Source organism: Megalobrama amblycephala, linkage group LG8 (assembly GCF_018812025.1).
Source record: "Megalobrama amblycephala isolate DHTTF-2021 linkage group LG8, ASM1881202v1, whole genome shotgun sequence".
NCBI classification, from domain to species: Eukaryota; Metazoa; Chordata; class Actinopteri; order Cypriniformes; family Xenocyprididae; genus Megalobrama; species Megalobrama amblycephala.
In genome coordinates this window covers 15,785,907-15,803,185 of record NC_063051.1, presented here as the reverse complement: position 1 = coordinate 15,803,185, position 17,279 = coordinate 15,785,907, and the positions used below count along the sequence as shown (strand labels likewise).

The window sequence follows — 17,279 nt, the reverse complement described above, 5'->3', positions numbered from 1 at the left end:
TCCTATAGCGATCCTTCAACGTACAGTACTCCTTGTGATTCTTCCAGTGATCTCCTTGTGAATCCTCTCTTACACTCTCTTTGTGATTTCCCCACGTGTTCCTGTAAGTTTGCCAGTCAACCTGAGTACTTGTGCTCTGCCATCAACGAGGTCTTCACCCTGTAACACAACAAAACCTCTATTATCATACCATCAACCATTCAGAACCTGCCATAATCACCTGATTGTATATCCTGCACCTATGTTAATATTAAGAGCACTGTTGTGATTTGAAACTAACATCTGTCTCTGATATTCTCTGACAAATCTAACAGAATACAGTAGCATTTTATTTATACCATTTAAAACAAGGAAAATATGTTGGAGCTGTGACCTGGCAGTTAGCAACACATGTTGAGCTGTTGTGCTCATAATGGAGATGTAGATTTGAGTCCAGTTGGCCTTCCTATCTGTTCAAATAAAACAAAACGAAAAACATACACACTACATTACAAATCTCCCATAAGTATGTGTTTCTCCATTACATCAGCTACCCGTGACTGGAAATTAAGACACAGTGGGCATCTTACAGCCAGTTTCCCAGATATGATTGTATAATAGTTTTAGTCTAATCTACTAAATGTGTTGTGAGTAGCCAATTATCCAATTGCTTGCGTGAGGACACAGTTTTATCATTGTTTACAACAATGTAATTACAAAAAAGCTTTGCCAAATAAATTAAAGAGATTAACATATTAGGACCTCTAATTGCATTTAAATGACATGCATAATGTATAAATGTTCACCAAAGATGGAGAGCTGAATTCTTGATGAAGTTTCCTAAACGTTTAGCTACACAAACACTCCCCAATTAATTCTGCTGGGCCTGTTTCTCGAGTCCATGCGGTATTTGTTAAGGAATTATCGATTTATATTTAATTAAGCTCACTTACTTGCTCGCTGCTGACACAAGATTGATCAAAGCAGTCAATAACAGCATATTAAAGAAATGACTTTGAGATTTTTTTCTCCATCTTTATGACTGTATAGAACAAACAATCTGTCTTGAAATATGCAATTCGATATTTCTCAGTGTCACGCCACCCATCTAGGTGCTGCAGGCATGTTCCACTCACCTGGGTAAAGTACACTCGCCAGGCTCGTAATGGAAAATGGAGAAGGGTTAGCAACACACAGATGATATGAGACCTCAGGAACCATTGAATTCACATTTGAAAAACTATTTCTAGCCAGTTGACTTTTCATTTCATTTGACCATAGATCAGCCCTCAATGAAGGGCAGTTTGCTGATTGGAAACTCCACGCTACAATGCTAAATTCACTGAAAAGTATCAATTTTCAACCACTACCCTGCAACATTTTATAAAAGGCATTTGTATTTACAAATCAATAATCCATTATCTCTGTATTAATGCAAGGCCTTGACCCGGACACAGCTACATTGTGACTGCTGTGAGTGTGGGAATGTCGTCTTAGAATGGGGATAACACAGTGTTCTGTCCTATTCCCGTTCCTGTATCATACCTGAATCATATCATGTTGTGTTTTTATGGATCTAAAATGTCTTAAAGGCCTTTTCAGCCTTTTTCCATTGCTGCGTGATGGAGAGCCACTCAGTTTAACAGCATAATGATGCAATATCATGAGGGGTAAATTTCTTATTTGAAATGAAGCATCACGGTGAATACTCTATATCTCTTACCGGCTTCAATTGGTTTCCCCCAGAGGACACAAACTTCATTATGAGCTCTTTCTCTCCCTCCGTGGGGGTATTGATACTTTATACCATCTCTCTCCCTCTCTCTCTCTCTCTCTCTCTCTCTGCTGTGTAAATAGCACCGTTGCTCTATGCCCGTGTGTTTCTTCTCCATTTGCGCTGTTTGTAATCACAACATAGATGCTGAGGATATGCTATAGGACATCGGGAGATCAGAAAAAGGGGCTTGGTGTTGCTCTTTTTTCATGGGATCCCCTAAGCACCCCTTCCCCATTATTGTGTGTGACTATCATATTGCAAAAGGAGAAGAGAAAGAAGTATTTTTTTCTTGGCCATTTGTGAAAAGCTCATTAAAACAGCCCAAGAACAAACAAAGCTTTTCCTCCGAGGCCCCCATTCAGAGTCATCCCATAATTTCCCACTAGTTTTAATAGTTGAGATAAATTAATTATTCCTTCGTGGAAAATACATTCTTTGCCATCTTTGGCTCATTGTTCTTGTTGGAGAGAATTGAGCCCAATCCTGTGAGAAATAGAGTTGCCTTTCCTGCAGGGAAATCAAACTGCTCTCTGCAATCAGGCAGGACCAACGACAATTAAACCATTAGTATCTGGTATAGGAGACTCTTTACACAATGTACATCTTACTAATGAATCCAGAGGCAACTCATAATTACACAGTTTTGTCTCGTAAAGATTAGCTGCCCAGCGAAACTCTGTAGAACATCACGGAACGTTTCACTTCCTGCTTCTTCAGGCTGGGGCATTGAACAAAGACAGTTCCTAGAGTGACAACTGAAAATCAATTGGAATCTATTATAAAGATATCATTCAAAAATGAACGATATCTTTATAACGCTGCAGAGCGGTCATTTTTCATTAATTGAATGTGTGAAACATGAATGTCTTCATGACAGAGCACAATAATGCATAAGATGGCATTACTTTTATACATGGCAAGTTACTGTGCACTTGAAAGCAAACATTAAAGAAATTCAGTTTCACTGAGGCCTTTTTGCAGAAGAAGCTGTTTGCATGGTTACAGGTTCGTGAAATGACAAACATTTAATCACTTTCTTTTTTTCTTTTTTTTTAAAAAATGAACAACCCTACATGAGCAATTGCCATAGCAAATAATTAATCTCTGAGAATAGAGCCTACGGACTATATGAACAGTCATTTCTCTCATTTGCTTTAATTGAAGAGTATTGTGGATGTTGGTGTTTCTAAATCTCTTATGAATATTTTTGTGACTAGTCAGCATCATCAGTGAATTAAATTAATGATTTAATAGATTATTTTCAGATTTTATTCAGGTTATGTGCATCAAGCCTTTTTGACTCTCAGTAAAATAATAATAATAATAATAAATCTATTACTAACAAAACCTTTATTGTAGTTCTTCTTTGAACCAGTGGATGGCGCCACTGTAATAAGGAACATAAGCAAGACCTTGGCTGAAGTATACTGAATTTTCACCTTGTCCATGCAACCAAATGGACTTTTGTGCAGTTTACATTCAACCTATATATAGAAAACTATGTTTCTTTCATATGGGGAAACATGAACATTGGAAAAGTGCAGCAAACAACAAAACCTCTTATTATATGAACAGAAAAATAGTCTGACATTGCAGGAGACATATATAAATAGAATACTGAATACTGCCTGCTTATAATTTTTATATGCACAGCTTGAGCCATTTATATCAGTGGTTTTCAATCTCAGGCTCCCCACTGTCAGTCATATTTCAATGTATACATAGCCTATATGATTATTTTTCCTGTATAACAAAAAAACAAGCTTGTTTCAAACTTTTTAAATAACAAAAACAAGGGCTCTCTGTACATTACAAATAATTATTAATGCTCAATATTCATCTCAAAATTTATTTTTTTTAAAGAAAACAAAATACATATCATATACCCTAAGTAAAAAATCTGTTATGTGAATACTGCAGAAGTTATCCAGATGCAGAATTTGTTTCTGCAGACATTCATCATAACTTAAACTACTCTGCGTCAATAGCATATAACTGTTTAAATGAAATAAAACATGAGTAAATAAAGTGAAAAAAGTGCATTTGCCGATACAAACATTTTAGTTATGTTAACAATTGACAATGGTTGTTGTAATGTGATAGGCTATGAAAAGTTCTTGCTTTTGTGAAATTATTTCAATATAACTATTTCTTTTTTAATAATTGTACGGAGTTTTAGAGTCCCTTTGAAGTTTACTGAGGCCCCCTAGTGGGTCCCGACCATCCCGCTTGAGAACCAGTGCCCTATCCAACCCCAAAAAGCAGACAGAGCCCACTCAACCGCAATCTTTCCTCCTTTGAACAGTGTGTGTCTAAGTCAATCTCGACTTCTCCTGATTGGCTGAACTTGTCATTCCGCTTGAATGGAGTGCGTTCTGATTGGCTGCAGGCTGATTGACGTCATCCTGTGAGATGAGGTTTACTCTGGGCTTTTTTCTGTCACTGACACATGTAGAGCACAAGCGACAAGCAACGGCGAGACATCAGCGCGAGAGGACAGTTGCAAACAGAGGCGTTCGCTTCATCTATGGAAATAACTGAAGACATTCCCGAACGCTCGTTTAACAAAACAGCCGCTGATCTTTCCAGTGATAACCAGAACATTTGAAAAAAGGTGACGGCAACAGTGGAAATACAATCTGAAAACTCCATTTCCTTGACTTTCACGGCAGTGAGAAGTATTCATGCACGCGCTCCGTGTGTGAGTTTTTTGGACTGTTCGCGTTAATTTTATTGTCTACAGAGAAAACAGACTGCTGTACATTTCTCACCAACCATTCAATCATTACATTTCAAAGAGGTAAGTACAGTACTCTACAACAATTCATGTTTTGTTTTATGAATAATAGTAAATTCATAGTGTCGCGAGAGGGAGACGCATTTGTTATGGAGCGACACAATGTTGCAGATTAGTATTAGAACGTCTACATTTGTAAGCATAAAAAATGTCATTTTTTTTATTTATTTAGAACTTTTTTTCTTTTTTTGCGCTATTTGTGTTGCATGTCACACGCGTAACAAATATAACTATAGAGATTGTAATGTAGTGTAGTGGACATGAACGTTGCTCTTGTGTGTTTACTCATATAAAGACCAGACATTTAGATATAAGCTCGATGGAAATTGCACGCGTTTCGAGTTTATAATATCATATTAATGCATAAGAAGTGCGCGCGTGCTGTACACATGATCAACAATCCATAACATAAGTGCAATTCTGCATCTTTTGCTGTGCCTTGTGCATTGTAATAGGAGCAGCTGTATTTAGGCTCCAGCACTGCGATCTGTATTACTGGCCATGGGTTGCTGATCTGTTTTATATTTCTGCACATCCCCTCGCTTAAATTGCCTGTCCGTGTAATTACTCGAGTTTGCCCATTTGACTTAAAAGCCACCCCCTCCCTCTCTTCAAATCTCCCCTCTTCCCTCTTACTGGGAATGAAACTTGACGATGGTCCGATCTTATTTATCTGGGGGAGTCACTTTCGGTCTCTGATTCATCTCCCTTTAGATTTAATCAGCACTAAGGTATTGCTTGTCCCTAAGAGCCTCCACTAATGGGGTTACTGAATGCCTCTCTCCCTCTCTCAGTGCAATGTTTTCTACCCCCCGCCTCTCTCTTCTCCTCTAATTACCTTTCAACAAAGATTTGGCTTACAGCCTTCCACGAATATATCTTAAATTTTAATCTTTCCCACTTCGGTCCAGCGGTCCTCCTTATGAAACCTGGGAAAGATTAAAATTTCAGATGTATTAGTAGAAGGATGGAGCAGAAGTGCACGCATGCGGTACTGATGGATCAACAGACCAAAGTACAGAACTGCAATCATAAATGAGGATTCGTGGTTAATGTGATTTCTGTCAGAGGCGGATATTTCTGTAGGCCGGCATTAACTGATTCTTGCATATGCTGAATGATCCAACATACTGGGGGTAATTTCACGCGGCAGTGACCAGTCCCCAAAGCGAACGCTGCTGAATGTTCTTCATGATGTTGGCTGGAAATCCGTCATCTGATAACCTTAGTGAAAGCGAGTGGAATATGTCGACCTCTGAATGGATCATACAACTTCAAGGGTTCCCCAATTAACTGCTCCAGTTCTTGGCCACAGTAGCACTTGGGTTTCTCTCTCTCTCTCTCTCTCTCTCTCTCTCTCTCATACACACACACACACACACACACACACACACACACACACACACACACACACACACGAAGGTTCAGGTAAATGTAGTTTAAAAGCAATGTAGACAACCTAACAAAAGCCAGCGCCTCTTTAATTGTTCCAGCGACTTTAATGTTATCAGCGAACAGACATTTATCACAAATGGACCAAAGAGCTGACTTCAGCACTTAGATAAAGATCAAGGACAGCCTGCCACTTAAAACAATTCTCAGACTTGCTTGCAGGCATTGTATGCATTTCAATTATTTCAAAAGAGCTTTTAGGAAGCGTGCCTCTGAAAACATGCAGTGTTGTGGGTCACTGTTCAGGCTCCAGGTGTTTTAGATATTGCAATGACAAAACTTCTGTCAGAAACTGACAGTCATGAGTGACTTTGCAAGATATATGGATTTAAGTAATGCTGATGGTATTTGAATACTTTTTTTGGTGTATTTTTTTTAAATGGTTTATAGTTAAATATTTTTTGTAGGAAAGAAAATTGTGCAGAAATTATTATTTTTATTATTATTTTCATGATATCCTATAGCCACACAGATTTAAAAACTCTTGACTGACTACTCTGCTCTAACCATGTCTCCTTTCTCTCTCTTTATGTTTCTGCAGACACAATGGTGAACCCTGGAGGAAGTGCCCAGCCCCCACCTGTTGGAGCGGGATCTCTGTCGTGGAAGCGCTGCGCGGGCTGCGGGGGAAAGATTGCCGATCGCTTTCTCCTGTATGCCATGGACAGTTATTGGCACAGCCGCTGTCTGAAATGCTCCTGCTGCCAGGCACAGCTCGGAGAGATCGGCACATCCTGCTACACCAAGAGTGGCATGATCCTATGTAGAAACGACTACATCAGGTTAGACGCATTTATTATTGAAGTCCCAATCACAACCACATTCATGTGTTTGAAGACCGTGTCAGCACTGAGGTCTTTTTGTGTTCATAAAGGGCATTCTCTCAAGTTTCTTCAGATTTCTGATGCGCTTGTGAAATTAATTTTAAATGGGGTCTTCAGTAATGTGTTCTGATCTTTTGAGGATAGCTTAGTTTTGCTCGGCTGCTTTCTCATGGTCTTTGAAGCCAAACTTCAGATAGTTCATACATCTGGACATTATGACAGTCCAGCGACCACATGAAATGACATTAGGCATGTAATGATTAGATGAAGTGATGGTTGTCAAGAAAAAAAGATATTAAGGAAAAAGTTACAAGCCATCAAGCTTCTCACGGAGCAGAGCGTATTTTCCATTGAGAACATGTGTCTCAGATTGTGCCGTCAGCGGCCCTCGTTAAAGCGCGCTGGTTAAACCCTCAACGGGACACTCTTAAAAAAGAGGTCAAGCCACTGACATGTTGACAGAGCAGAAGACGAAGGAGATTCTTTCTCCAGAACATCTGCAAGTCTGTGGCTCTCGCCATATTTCATCCTTAAGCAAAAGGAGCCGCGCTGCTTGGGCCGTGTGTGTTTGCTTTACGAGATGCTAGAAAACTCCATTGGTAAGGCAGAGCTGACCTTCGACTCTGCAGGAATTTAAAAGAGTTTTCACATCCTCTCTGCCATGTTTTGTTGATCACAAAGAGACCATTTAATTAGCAAAAAGACCCTTTTTAAATATTTATGCAAGTAAGTCTGACACCCAAAGCGGTGGCTGGGTGACGGCCTGGCAGTCTCACTCAGCTGATGTGGATGGCCTGATTTGACAGGCTGATCCTTCAACACTGTGACCTCTGCAAGGGCAAAGTGAAAACCCTAAGAGAACTTCTCGCATTGAGAAGTCCGAAGCCTTCCTGGATTATTTCTTTGGTTTTGAAGAGTGGAAAAACAGTGTGAGTGACTTTGATAACGGAATGCCTGTATTTTTTCTTATTAAAACAGGAAGGCCAATTTAAAAGTTAATTCTTAAAATGAAGTATCCATGATCTATTCCCACCAGAAAGAGTGTTTTTTGGCAGAAGTACAGTCATTAGTGAGTATTTACCTTGGCATGCTCTTCGCCCTGGATAATTCAGCGAAGCCTCGCACTGACACTGCTGCCTGCAGGCTGGAACAACAGGTGTCAACCAGAGCAAACCTGAGACGACCAGTCCAAATGTGAAGAGTGCCTTCACTCTTTCCACTCCACCTGATCTGAAGGGATCAAGTCTACAAGACTCGCCGCTAGAATCGGACCTGTGAGCCTAATTAAAACGAGCAGGGAGGGAAAAGTAGCTACACCTTTCTCCTTGTAATGAGAGCGCGTCGGGCGGGAGAACGGAGCTAAAACGCAGCTCGCGCGAGCCTGTGATCTGAGGAGAGATAAGAGAGAGGGGAAAAATAACATCTGACAGTGAGTCCACACAATTAAAAGCTTTAATTAGAGTCCCCCTCCATTTTCCTTTAGTCCTGATGGGTTTTATCTAATGAGATCTAGTGCCTGGCTCCTATCCGCTTCCAATGACGTGTCCGAAATGAATGAGAGCCACATTGCAAACAAAACATTTAATTAACCAAATTGGCTTTTGAGAGAGCTGGAGAGCAAGAGAGAGAAAGAGAGAGAGAAGAGGGGATTATTGCGAAGGCCAGTCCCCTTAGGGGATTTTAAAGGGGCCTCCCTTATTTTTGTAATGGATTATTAAATTGCCCTTGCTGTGTAAATAATGAAGTTACATATCCAGAATTATATTAATACCACTGATGCAAAAAGGCTTAGCGATTGATTGGTATGGCGCGAGTGAAAACGCATCCCATTTTCCCTAATGGCAGATGGGGGGGAAATGACATGGGATGATAGGCTTCTGATACCACTCAGCTCGAGGCCACCAATGCCAAGCGCAAGGGCAACCGGCGTGAGATTTCAGCAGTTTTAGCCCCAGAGAAGCAGGAGGGACTCGTTTGAAATCATGTTGTCCTTAAGCCATGGCTGATATTTGCATGAGCTGGAGAGAACAGAGAGAGAGAGAGAGAATTAATTTGGGGAGTGAGCAATCATGTGACCGTTAGGTTGGGGGGGAAAACGCTGTCCTTTTAATTGAATAGAGCCAGGTAATTAAATGGCACTTTTCCAATAGAACGTGCTAGGTAAATCTAATAGTTGGTTATTTAATATCACTTTGAAGTCTGCCCACTCAAGCACTATGACAGCACGGGAGCATGTGAACTATTAAGCCAGGAAATACTTGGATCTCAGAAATTAATTAAATCGCATGCAATTTAGGGGAAACGTTTATCTTGATTTGTCATAACAGAATTAATTCAAGGCCTTCAATCCACTTGGGACTAGATCTGTTACTCTGAATTAACCGAGTGTCATTTGGCTGCTTTCAGCCCCCTCCGCCCGCTCTCTTTGCCGTGAAATCTCCCCCTACCCTTCCCTTCCACCCCACCCACCTTCTCTCTCTCTCTCTCTCTCTCTCACCCTCTCTCCCTAATGTAACATTGCCATTATGCAAAGCCCTGCTTAAGTATCAATATGGCCCGGTGCTTTTAAGGTGCTTTGGCTGCTAATGTTGAGAGGCATTTTTATAATGGACTGTGTTGCAGAAATCATTGTTGTACCAACTTACATCACTCCACTCAAAAGGTTCCGCTTAAGAGGCCGAGCTTCTGCCAGATGGCCCAGAACAGCCCTGCTAGGTTGTATTTTACCTCACAGTTGGTATCCAAATTAAATCCTCTAGACATCGCCTATGGAGCGCAGACAGATTTCTTGTCTTGCTTTCGTAATGAAAGACAGTCGTAGATTGTAGCCCTTCTTTATTCCGCCTGCTCCAAGACTGAGCAAGTCAATAAATCAGCATTCCGCGATGTTTCGCTGACAAAATCCTCCTCCTCTGATTGATCAAGGACCTGAATACCTAGAAAGTGAGAAAACAACAAAGGAGAGGCTGATTTGAGGAGAAGGAAACCAAAACTGGTGGTGTCATTGCAATTAAAGAGTCCCTTGGCTTTAATTATGGTGACCCGTGATATCGCTCCCCTATGTTCCCCTCGTCAGCACCAGAGTTCAATGGAGAAAGAGACCATTAGATGTGAGGAGCAGACTGATAGCAACTTAATTGAGCACCTAAAGCCTTCAGGCCTTTAAATCAAATGCTATCAGCAGCCGTTCCCTGCTCAAATAATTAACCTGCTACGCTACGTATAGAGCAGCAAGAAAATAAAAAGGTTGCCTGGAGATTCTTTACGGTTTTTCTCTGAAAGACAATGGGGCAATTAAAAGGGGAGCACACTCTGAGACCGGATCCTAAATAACGCGTACTTGTAAGCGAATTTAGGTGCGAGCGCTCTGGGATTGTCGAATCAAGCAAACGTCGCGGCTCGGCAGATTGCTTTCTCAAGGCCGGGGGAAGATGTCATTTTACAGGTGAATCAAACTGCAGCGTTTAAAGACCTTCCCCCCTGACATTTGCCTAGCATGACTGGCCCATCGACGCCATTGAAGCCATGCTGTTGTCACAAGCCTACAGCTAATTACGTTTGAAATTGAGTTTTGATTGAGCTGCTCCAATCGATGCCACAGCCAAATTTGTTTTCCCCTCCCCCCCCCCACCCTCACTCTACAACCGGCGCTGTAGAGAAACTCTTATAGCTTCACTCATCGTGTAGTGTCCTTAATAAACGGCACATGCATATGCAAAATGTCATAGATGACAGCTGTTTCAATGTCGGAATGCATACATGTGTGTCGTGATGCTATATCGGCTTCCACACAAAGCACATTATCGGTTTATGAGTTGGAAGTATTTTGAATCCTCGAATCTGTAACCGTGTACACGTGGAACACATTTGCAACGTTTCCTTCATCCCTTTCCTCTCTATCCTTTTTTGGCCTTTCCCCATTTCTCTCCTTCTATCCTTTTAACAGTCTCTTTCTTTCTTGCTTCCTTCCTCATATTTCCCTCCCTCTCTCTCTCTCTCTCTGGAGCTTGTCAGATGCTGTGGTCTTATTTGATTGCATAGGAAAAGTGCAGTGATAGAGCAAACAGCCAGTGAGATATGATGACAAATGGGTCCAGATCCCAGTAAATTACTTTCTGCTCAAATCGAAATTTCATTCAGTTTGTTGCTCGGCAAGATGAAGTAATCTAAATTGTGGACTCAGAAGGCAGATAGAAAGGAAGCAGGAGCAAGCATTTCATTATCAAGAGACTGAGAGAGAGAGAGAGAGAGAGAGAGAGAGAAAGAGAGAGAGAGGGAAGGTTAGAGACGAAAGAGATGAGCAGAAGCAAATCTAAAGTGTTGACACCATGATTGAAAAGGTTAACCCATGCACATTATATATCAACCCGGGTAGCCGAGGGTTTCTAATGGAAAGGCGGCGGTGACTGAGCACTCGCTTGAGTCCTAATGGCAAAAGCGCTGTGTCTCTGCCTAGATGTACAATCAAATATTCTTAGGCCCTGATTGCTTATGTTCTAGGTTATTATTAGGTTGCAAAAAATGAACACCAAAGGTAATACTTAGTCCCAGTGGCAGAGGCTTTTGGAGGACAGGATGCAGGATTTTTTCATTTGGTTTGCTGATATTACTATGATTTTATTTTTCCTACATCAGAATATTGAAGATGTAATTTGTTCTGCGTGTGTGTTTGAGAGAGAGACAGAAAGAGAGGGAGAAAAGAGGCCTGGGTACAAGATTGAAATGATTTAACCTGTTCTTGTGAGGATTTCATTGTTACAGTAAAACAAGGCCAAACAGGTTAACAAACCTCTTTGATGCACACAGAAGTATCCATTAGTGTTGAGGTGTTAATAAGGAGCATGTGTTATGCATCTTCTGTGTGTTTTATTTCAAATTTCAGTCAACAGTAATTTGATTGTTTTTTCATTTACCCGCCCTAAATTTTGTTCTAAATATGACCCATATGACTTCCAACTGTGGAACACAAAAGGAAGTTTTGAAAAATGCTCACGCTGCTCTCTTCCATACAATGAAAATAGATGGTGACTACAGCTGTCAATCTCGAATAAGGACAAAAAAAAATACTATAAAGCATTATAGTCAAGTCAAGTCACCTTTATTTATAGCCCTTTTTACAATTACAGATTATAAAGTAACTCACAATACACTACCGTTCAAAAGTTTGTGGTCTGTATTTTTATTATTATTATTTTTTTTTTAAATAAATTAATACTTTCAGCGAGGGTTAAAAAATGTGACTAATGACATTTGTAATATATTAAAAAAAATGTAAACACTTAAAAATACAACTTAGGATTTTAAAAATGTATTGATAAATGTGAATATTAATAAATGCTGTAGATTTATATTGTTCATATGTATGCACAGGTCACACGGTGTGAACAAAAATAGATCATGTCAATAAATGAGATAATTGGTCTTGAGATAATGGTATGAAATGTGGCAGTAATGTTTGTCTTCCTCCACGTAATTACCTTTTTTCTCTTAATGAATAATTTTTTTCTTAGTTAATAATTTTTTATTTTTGTTCATGATATTTTCTGCCACTTTTCACTGATGGTAATTTCTGTCATGCTATAACATTCAGTGTTTTGATTTAGGTTTAGCCTTAAAACAGATTGAGTCTTACATTTTTCTCTCTTGTTTCGACAATGCTGACGTGTCTGTTTCTTTTCACAGGTTATTTGGGAACAGCGGGGCGTGCAGCGCATGTGGTCAGTCCATCCCAGCCAGTGAACTGGTTATGAGGGCACAGGGAAACGTGTACCATCTCAAGGTAACCTTTAATCTTTAAGTGACCACTGCTGCTCTAAAATTAAATGCTCCATTGCACTACAAAATCCTTTCACAACTCCATAGTGTCTGTGTTTCAATGATTGTTTCATGGCGTTCTATATAAAGAGGTTTTTTTAGCCTATGATTGATACCAAAAATATTGTATTTTAGTCAGTATTTTTAGCAGTATCAAATGCCCATCTAGAATCTTAAGAAGAGATAATGAGAAATTAATACAATTAAGTAGATAATGATTTAACCTTTCCAGAGATTGATCAGAGATCTAATGCAGGTAATGTGCTGAGGATTGTGGGTAATGGAGTCTTTTTTATTCTCTCCTGCAGTGTTTCACATGTTCTACCTGCCGGAACCGGCTGGTCCCTGGTGACCGGTTTCACTACATCAACGGCAGCTTGTTCTGCGAACACGACAGACCCACAGCACTCATCAACGGCCATTTGAGTTCACTGCAGACTAACCCTCTATTGCCTGACCAGAAAGTGAGAGCTGCTATCTTTCTGCTATCAAAGTGTCCCACTTAGATTCCTCTAATATAGGTTCAGGACCATATATGTATACTCACCATTCAGTCAGTCACTTATCACAATTATTGCTTCTTATTTCATTTTATTTACATATTGTAGTTTTAAGGAACAGGATGTTAAATGGCAACATTTATAATGCTGAGCTCGTAATTCATCCTAGCTGAAAGCTAATTTATCACAATTATTGTTAACTTGCTGAAATGAGATCACAGCAAACGCAAGCTTTTTAGTTACAGGACAGGTGAAAATGATAACCCTGACACATTCATATTCAATACTGATTATGTATATTTGCAGTGTTTCACAAGATGTAAAACATGTAAAATCCTGTTGACACAAATATTAATTTAACAGACAACGTCACTTTGCTCCTTAAAGAAACAACAAATTGTGCGTTTTCCTTTCCTAGGTTTGGTTTTACAACAAGACTTAAAATAAGACAAAAGCTAGCTGGCGTCAAGCATTCTGTCCCATTTTCGTCTGTGTTTTCAACTCCACAGTTCTGTCTGAATATTTGCTCCTCCGACGCTGCACAGCAAGCTTTAAATAAACAAAAACAGACGCCAAGCAGGCAAATTATTTACCTAATTCCACTTCTCGCCTTTGGGACCGTCTGCAATAAGACTTCATTGTGTAGTCAGCCACCAGCCGATTGTATCACTCGGCAGCACTGAAAATAACGGCTCAGTGACACATAATCAGTATTGATATGGAGACAACAGGGATGTGGGGGCTCGTACGGGAGAGATCGGACAGTCGTCGAGTCTCCTAGTGAACATTTATTTCACCTTCAACAGGAAAAAAATAGTTTGAGGAGAGCTGTAGCGAGCAGGGAAAGAGCTCCATTAAGCTCAGCGCTCTGTATAGAGGCCTTTTAAGGCATCGTCACTTTTACAAATTAGCTCCAAGAGCGTCTTGCGTTTCAAATTGAAAGCCTTTGCATTATCAAGCTTAATTTTAAATGTCTGTTTAAGCCCCCATCCTTCCATTCCTTCTCCTTCCTCTTCCCTGCTCTCGCTCGGCGGCTGCCACTGTGTAAATATGAGGCCTCATTGTTTATTTATGTGCCGACATCAATTGTAGTGAAAACAGCTGAATTATTAATGCTAAAATGCAATCTGAATATTGGCCTCGCTGCTTTAATTATAGCGGAGAGAGAGTTCTTAAATACACCCAGATGCCCCTCTTCACCAGCAGGAATAGAGAAGGTCCACATGTCCTTAGGAGATACTTAAACAGTCGTGTTTTCGTTTGGTACAGATAGATTTGAATCATTATTAAGAAACTTAGCTTAGCCGTTCACCGCTGCAGTGAAGATACACTGTAATTTATGATGTCGCTGTGCATATTCTCTGCTCAAATTTAGCAGTTTGTGTAATTCTCCTGCTTCTCCGAACCCATAGAAATGAGCTGAGAACAGAAACAAGCCAGTACAGAATAGCACACGCACGTGCGAGAGAGAACCGAATGAACGCTTCCCTAGACAGATAGGAGGCCTCGTCCGGCAGCCATTGTTTTTATTATGTGCAATTTCATGGTGACATAATTGGTGCTGTCCGTGTCCACGGCTGAGGACATTTGATGCTCATTTATTAAGTAGCTCCCTGGCTTCTCCCTAATCTCTTTGTTCAGGACAGACAAATTACCTTTCTCATGCTGAGCCTGAACCCAGGGGATCCAAACCTTCACAGCCTCCGTCTCTTTAATTAGCCCTCCAATGTGGGGTGGCGTGGGGGGCTTGCAATTACTATTACAGTAGCCTGAAACCCCTTAGTAACTTGAGGTAAGACGGGAAAAGCAAATTGCCCCCCTAGAATGTTTAAAAAACAAAAGAAAAGGAGAATGTTAGGGGGGACAAAGTTTGCCATGACTGTCTGTGAAAGCAGAACCCTGGCACTTAGATATTGGGATAATTGTCTCAGCTGCGCAAGAACTTGGCACTCTAGGGACTGTGGCACATCATTGTTAAAAATGAGACAAAAAGAGACTAACTTTACAATATGTGCTTAAAATGCAGAGGAAATAGGGCAGCAGATGGATTTAAAAGCCTTACTGATCAATAAGTTAAGCAGGGGGGCTTTAGCAGAGCTGGCGGTCTTCATTTGACAAAAGAAATGGAGTATGTTCTTTAAGAGGACATGCAATTTTTATGACTCTATTGAAAGCTATTTTATATCATTTCAGACAAGTTGTAAGACTGATTACGTCATTTAAAAAAAAAGAAAAGAAATAGATATTTTTGAAAATGTAATTTAATTTTCCAAACTTGCTGACCATTGTTTTACAGCAAAATAATCAATGCTATCTCACGACCAATTCATACGTATTTTACGAGGTGGCTAATTCGTACAAATTCGTACGACCTTACGAATTTATACAATTTGTCTGAACCCCAGTAACGGGTAGGTTTAGGGGCGGTTCTAGGGGTAGGTCATTTCATATGAATTCATATGAATTTGTAAATGAATTCGTAAAATATGTATGATTTTGTAAAAAATTACTATTCGTATGAGTGAGGCCGTACGAATTCAAGGTCAATAAGTCTCTTAAAATATCAGATAATTTGACATTTTATGACATGGCAAGTGAGAATATATTTTTATTATATTTAGGTTCGTAAAAAAAAACTCATATAATATATATATATATATATATATTTTTTAAGAAAATTATTATTTATTATTATTAATAGACACAAATGTATTCAAGGTGTAAAGAAAATGTTATCAGTTTTTATTTAATAGTTACACCACTTTAATCAATAAATGTAAATCTTTTATTTAAAATAGTGTACAAATGAATACATTTCTAAGAGCTTGGCACTTTTTCTGTTTCCTTTTTTTTTCTTTGACAAAATGTGTCATTGACCCATTTAATGGTTGTAATTTCCTGTGATTTTTTTTTTTTTTTCTCTGTTTAAGTGTGTCTAACAGGTCTCTTGCTCTCTCTCTCTGTCCTTCAGGTGTGTTAGGACGTAGGTGTTGCTCAAAGCAGGATGTGTGCCTTCATTTCAGCCCCTCGCTCATTGTCACAAAAGACCTTTTGGATTGGACCCCATCCCACTCCTTTCCTCAAAGCTCCGCTACTTTGAACCAGAGCTCCAAACTCAGGCTTGAGCTCCACCTTGACCTGCAATAGCCAGAGTCTCCCCTTTCACAGCCCTTTACTCCAAACTCCTGAATCATGGATGGAAAATACCCATGAGGCGGAATACTGAGGACTCCATGAACTGACCCAGGCGAGACCTCTGATCCTGAGGGACTCAAAGACTGACACACAGAGAGAGAGACCAGCCGGAGGATGTTGTTTTTGGGTAAAAAGAGACAGAAGGGTGAAATTAAAATGACAAATGAAGCTGATCCACTGCAGCGTTTTTTGAATCTGCTTTCATAACACTTGTTTGAAAATTTAGTGGGGGAATACTGACTTTGTTTTTTCCTTTATATTTTTGTCCTACCTTGTCTATTCTCCTTTTCTTCACAACATGGTATCTTCTCTTTCTATATTTTAGATGTTGTAAAGGGAATGTGTTTCATTTCGGATGATATAAAAATCCTGAAGACTGGGTTCAAAGAAGTATCCGTGGCTTTTTTGTGGAAATCAAATCATGAACACTCTTGGTGTATTTGTAAAACTACCATGTACAGTATGTATGCATGTAAATGTTTTTGTCCCATTGTGGCTACCGTACATACTACACAGCAGCTAACCCTGTTCCCTTTCCCTCCAACCCGAAATCACGCAACAAACAAAAAATGAAGCTCATAGCTGTCAACCTATAAATGCAGAATGAGAGAGAAATCTATTTGTGATATTTTCAGAGACATTTGCTCCAATATGGTGTATTTAATTAATAAAAAAATGAGATTAAAAACATCCCTTTTTTAATCCTATTTAAATCTTTCACTGCATTTCTGTGTCAAAGATTCTTAATATGAAATCTGGCTGGCAGCCGAAGTGAAAGTCCTCATGTGAAAAGTTTGTTTTTATGCTCAATGAAGCACCATGTATTTACATTGGGTTAGTTCTAAATCGCTCACAGGTGTTCTTGTCACTCAGTCACTCAATATGAATAATGTACAGTATCTGAAAGAACACTCTCTACATCCAGTTTTCCATCAGGAGAC

At 39.7% G+C, this 17,279-nt stretch overlaps 1 protein-coding gene across 1 annotated transcript; it reads left to right on the top strand.

The window, feature by feature from the left end:
- The first annotated feature begins 4,191 nt into the window (after nucleotides 1–4,191).
- Nucleotides 4,192–17,028, top strand: lmo4b (LIM domain only 4b). Its single transcript, XM_048199632.1, has 5 exons — nucleotides 4,192–4,556; nucleotides 6,547–6,787; nucleotides 12,512–12,608; nucleotides 12,952–13,107; nucleotides 16,115–17,028. The coding sequence occupies exons 2-5, from the start codon at nucleotides 6,552–6,554 to the stop codon at nucleotides 16,121–16,123; spliced, it is 498 nt and encodes a 165-aa protein (XP_048055589.1). The 5' UTR covers nucleotides 4,192–4,556; nucleotides 6,547–6,551; the 3' UTR covers nucleotides 16,124–17,028.
- The last annotated feature ends 251 nt before the right edge of the window (nucleotides 17,029–17,279 follow it).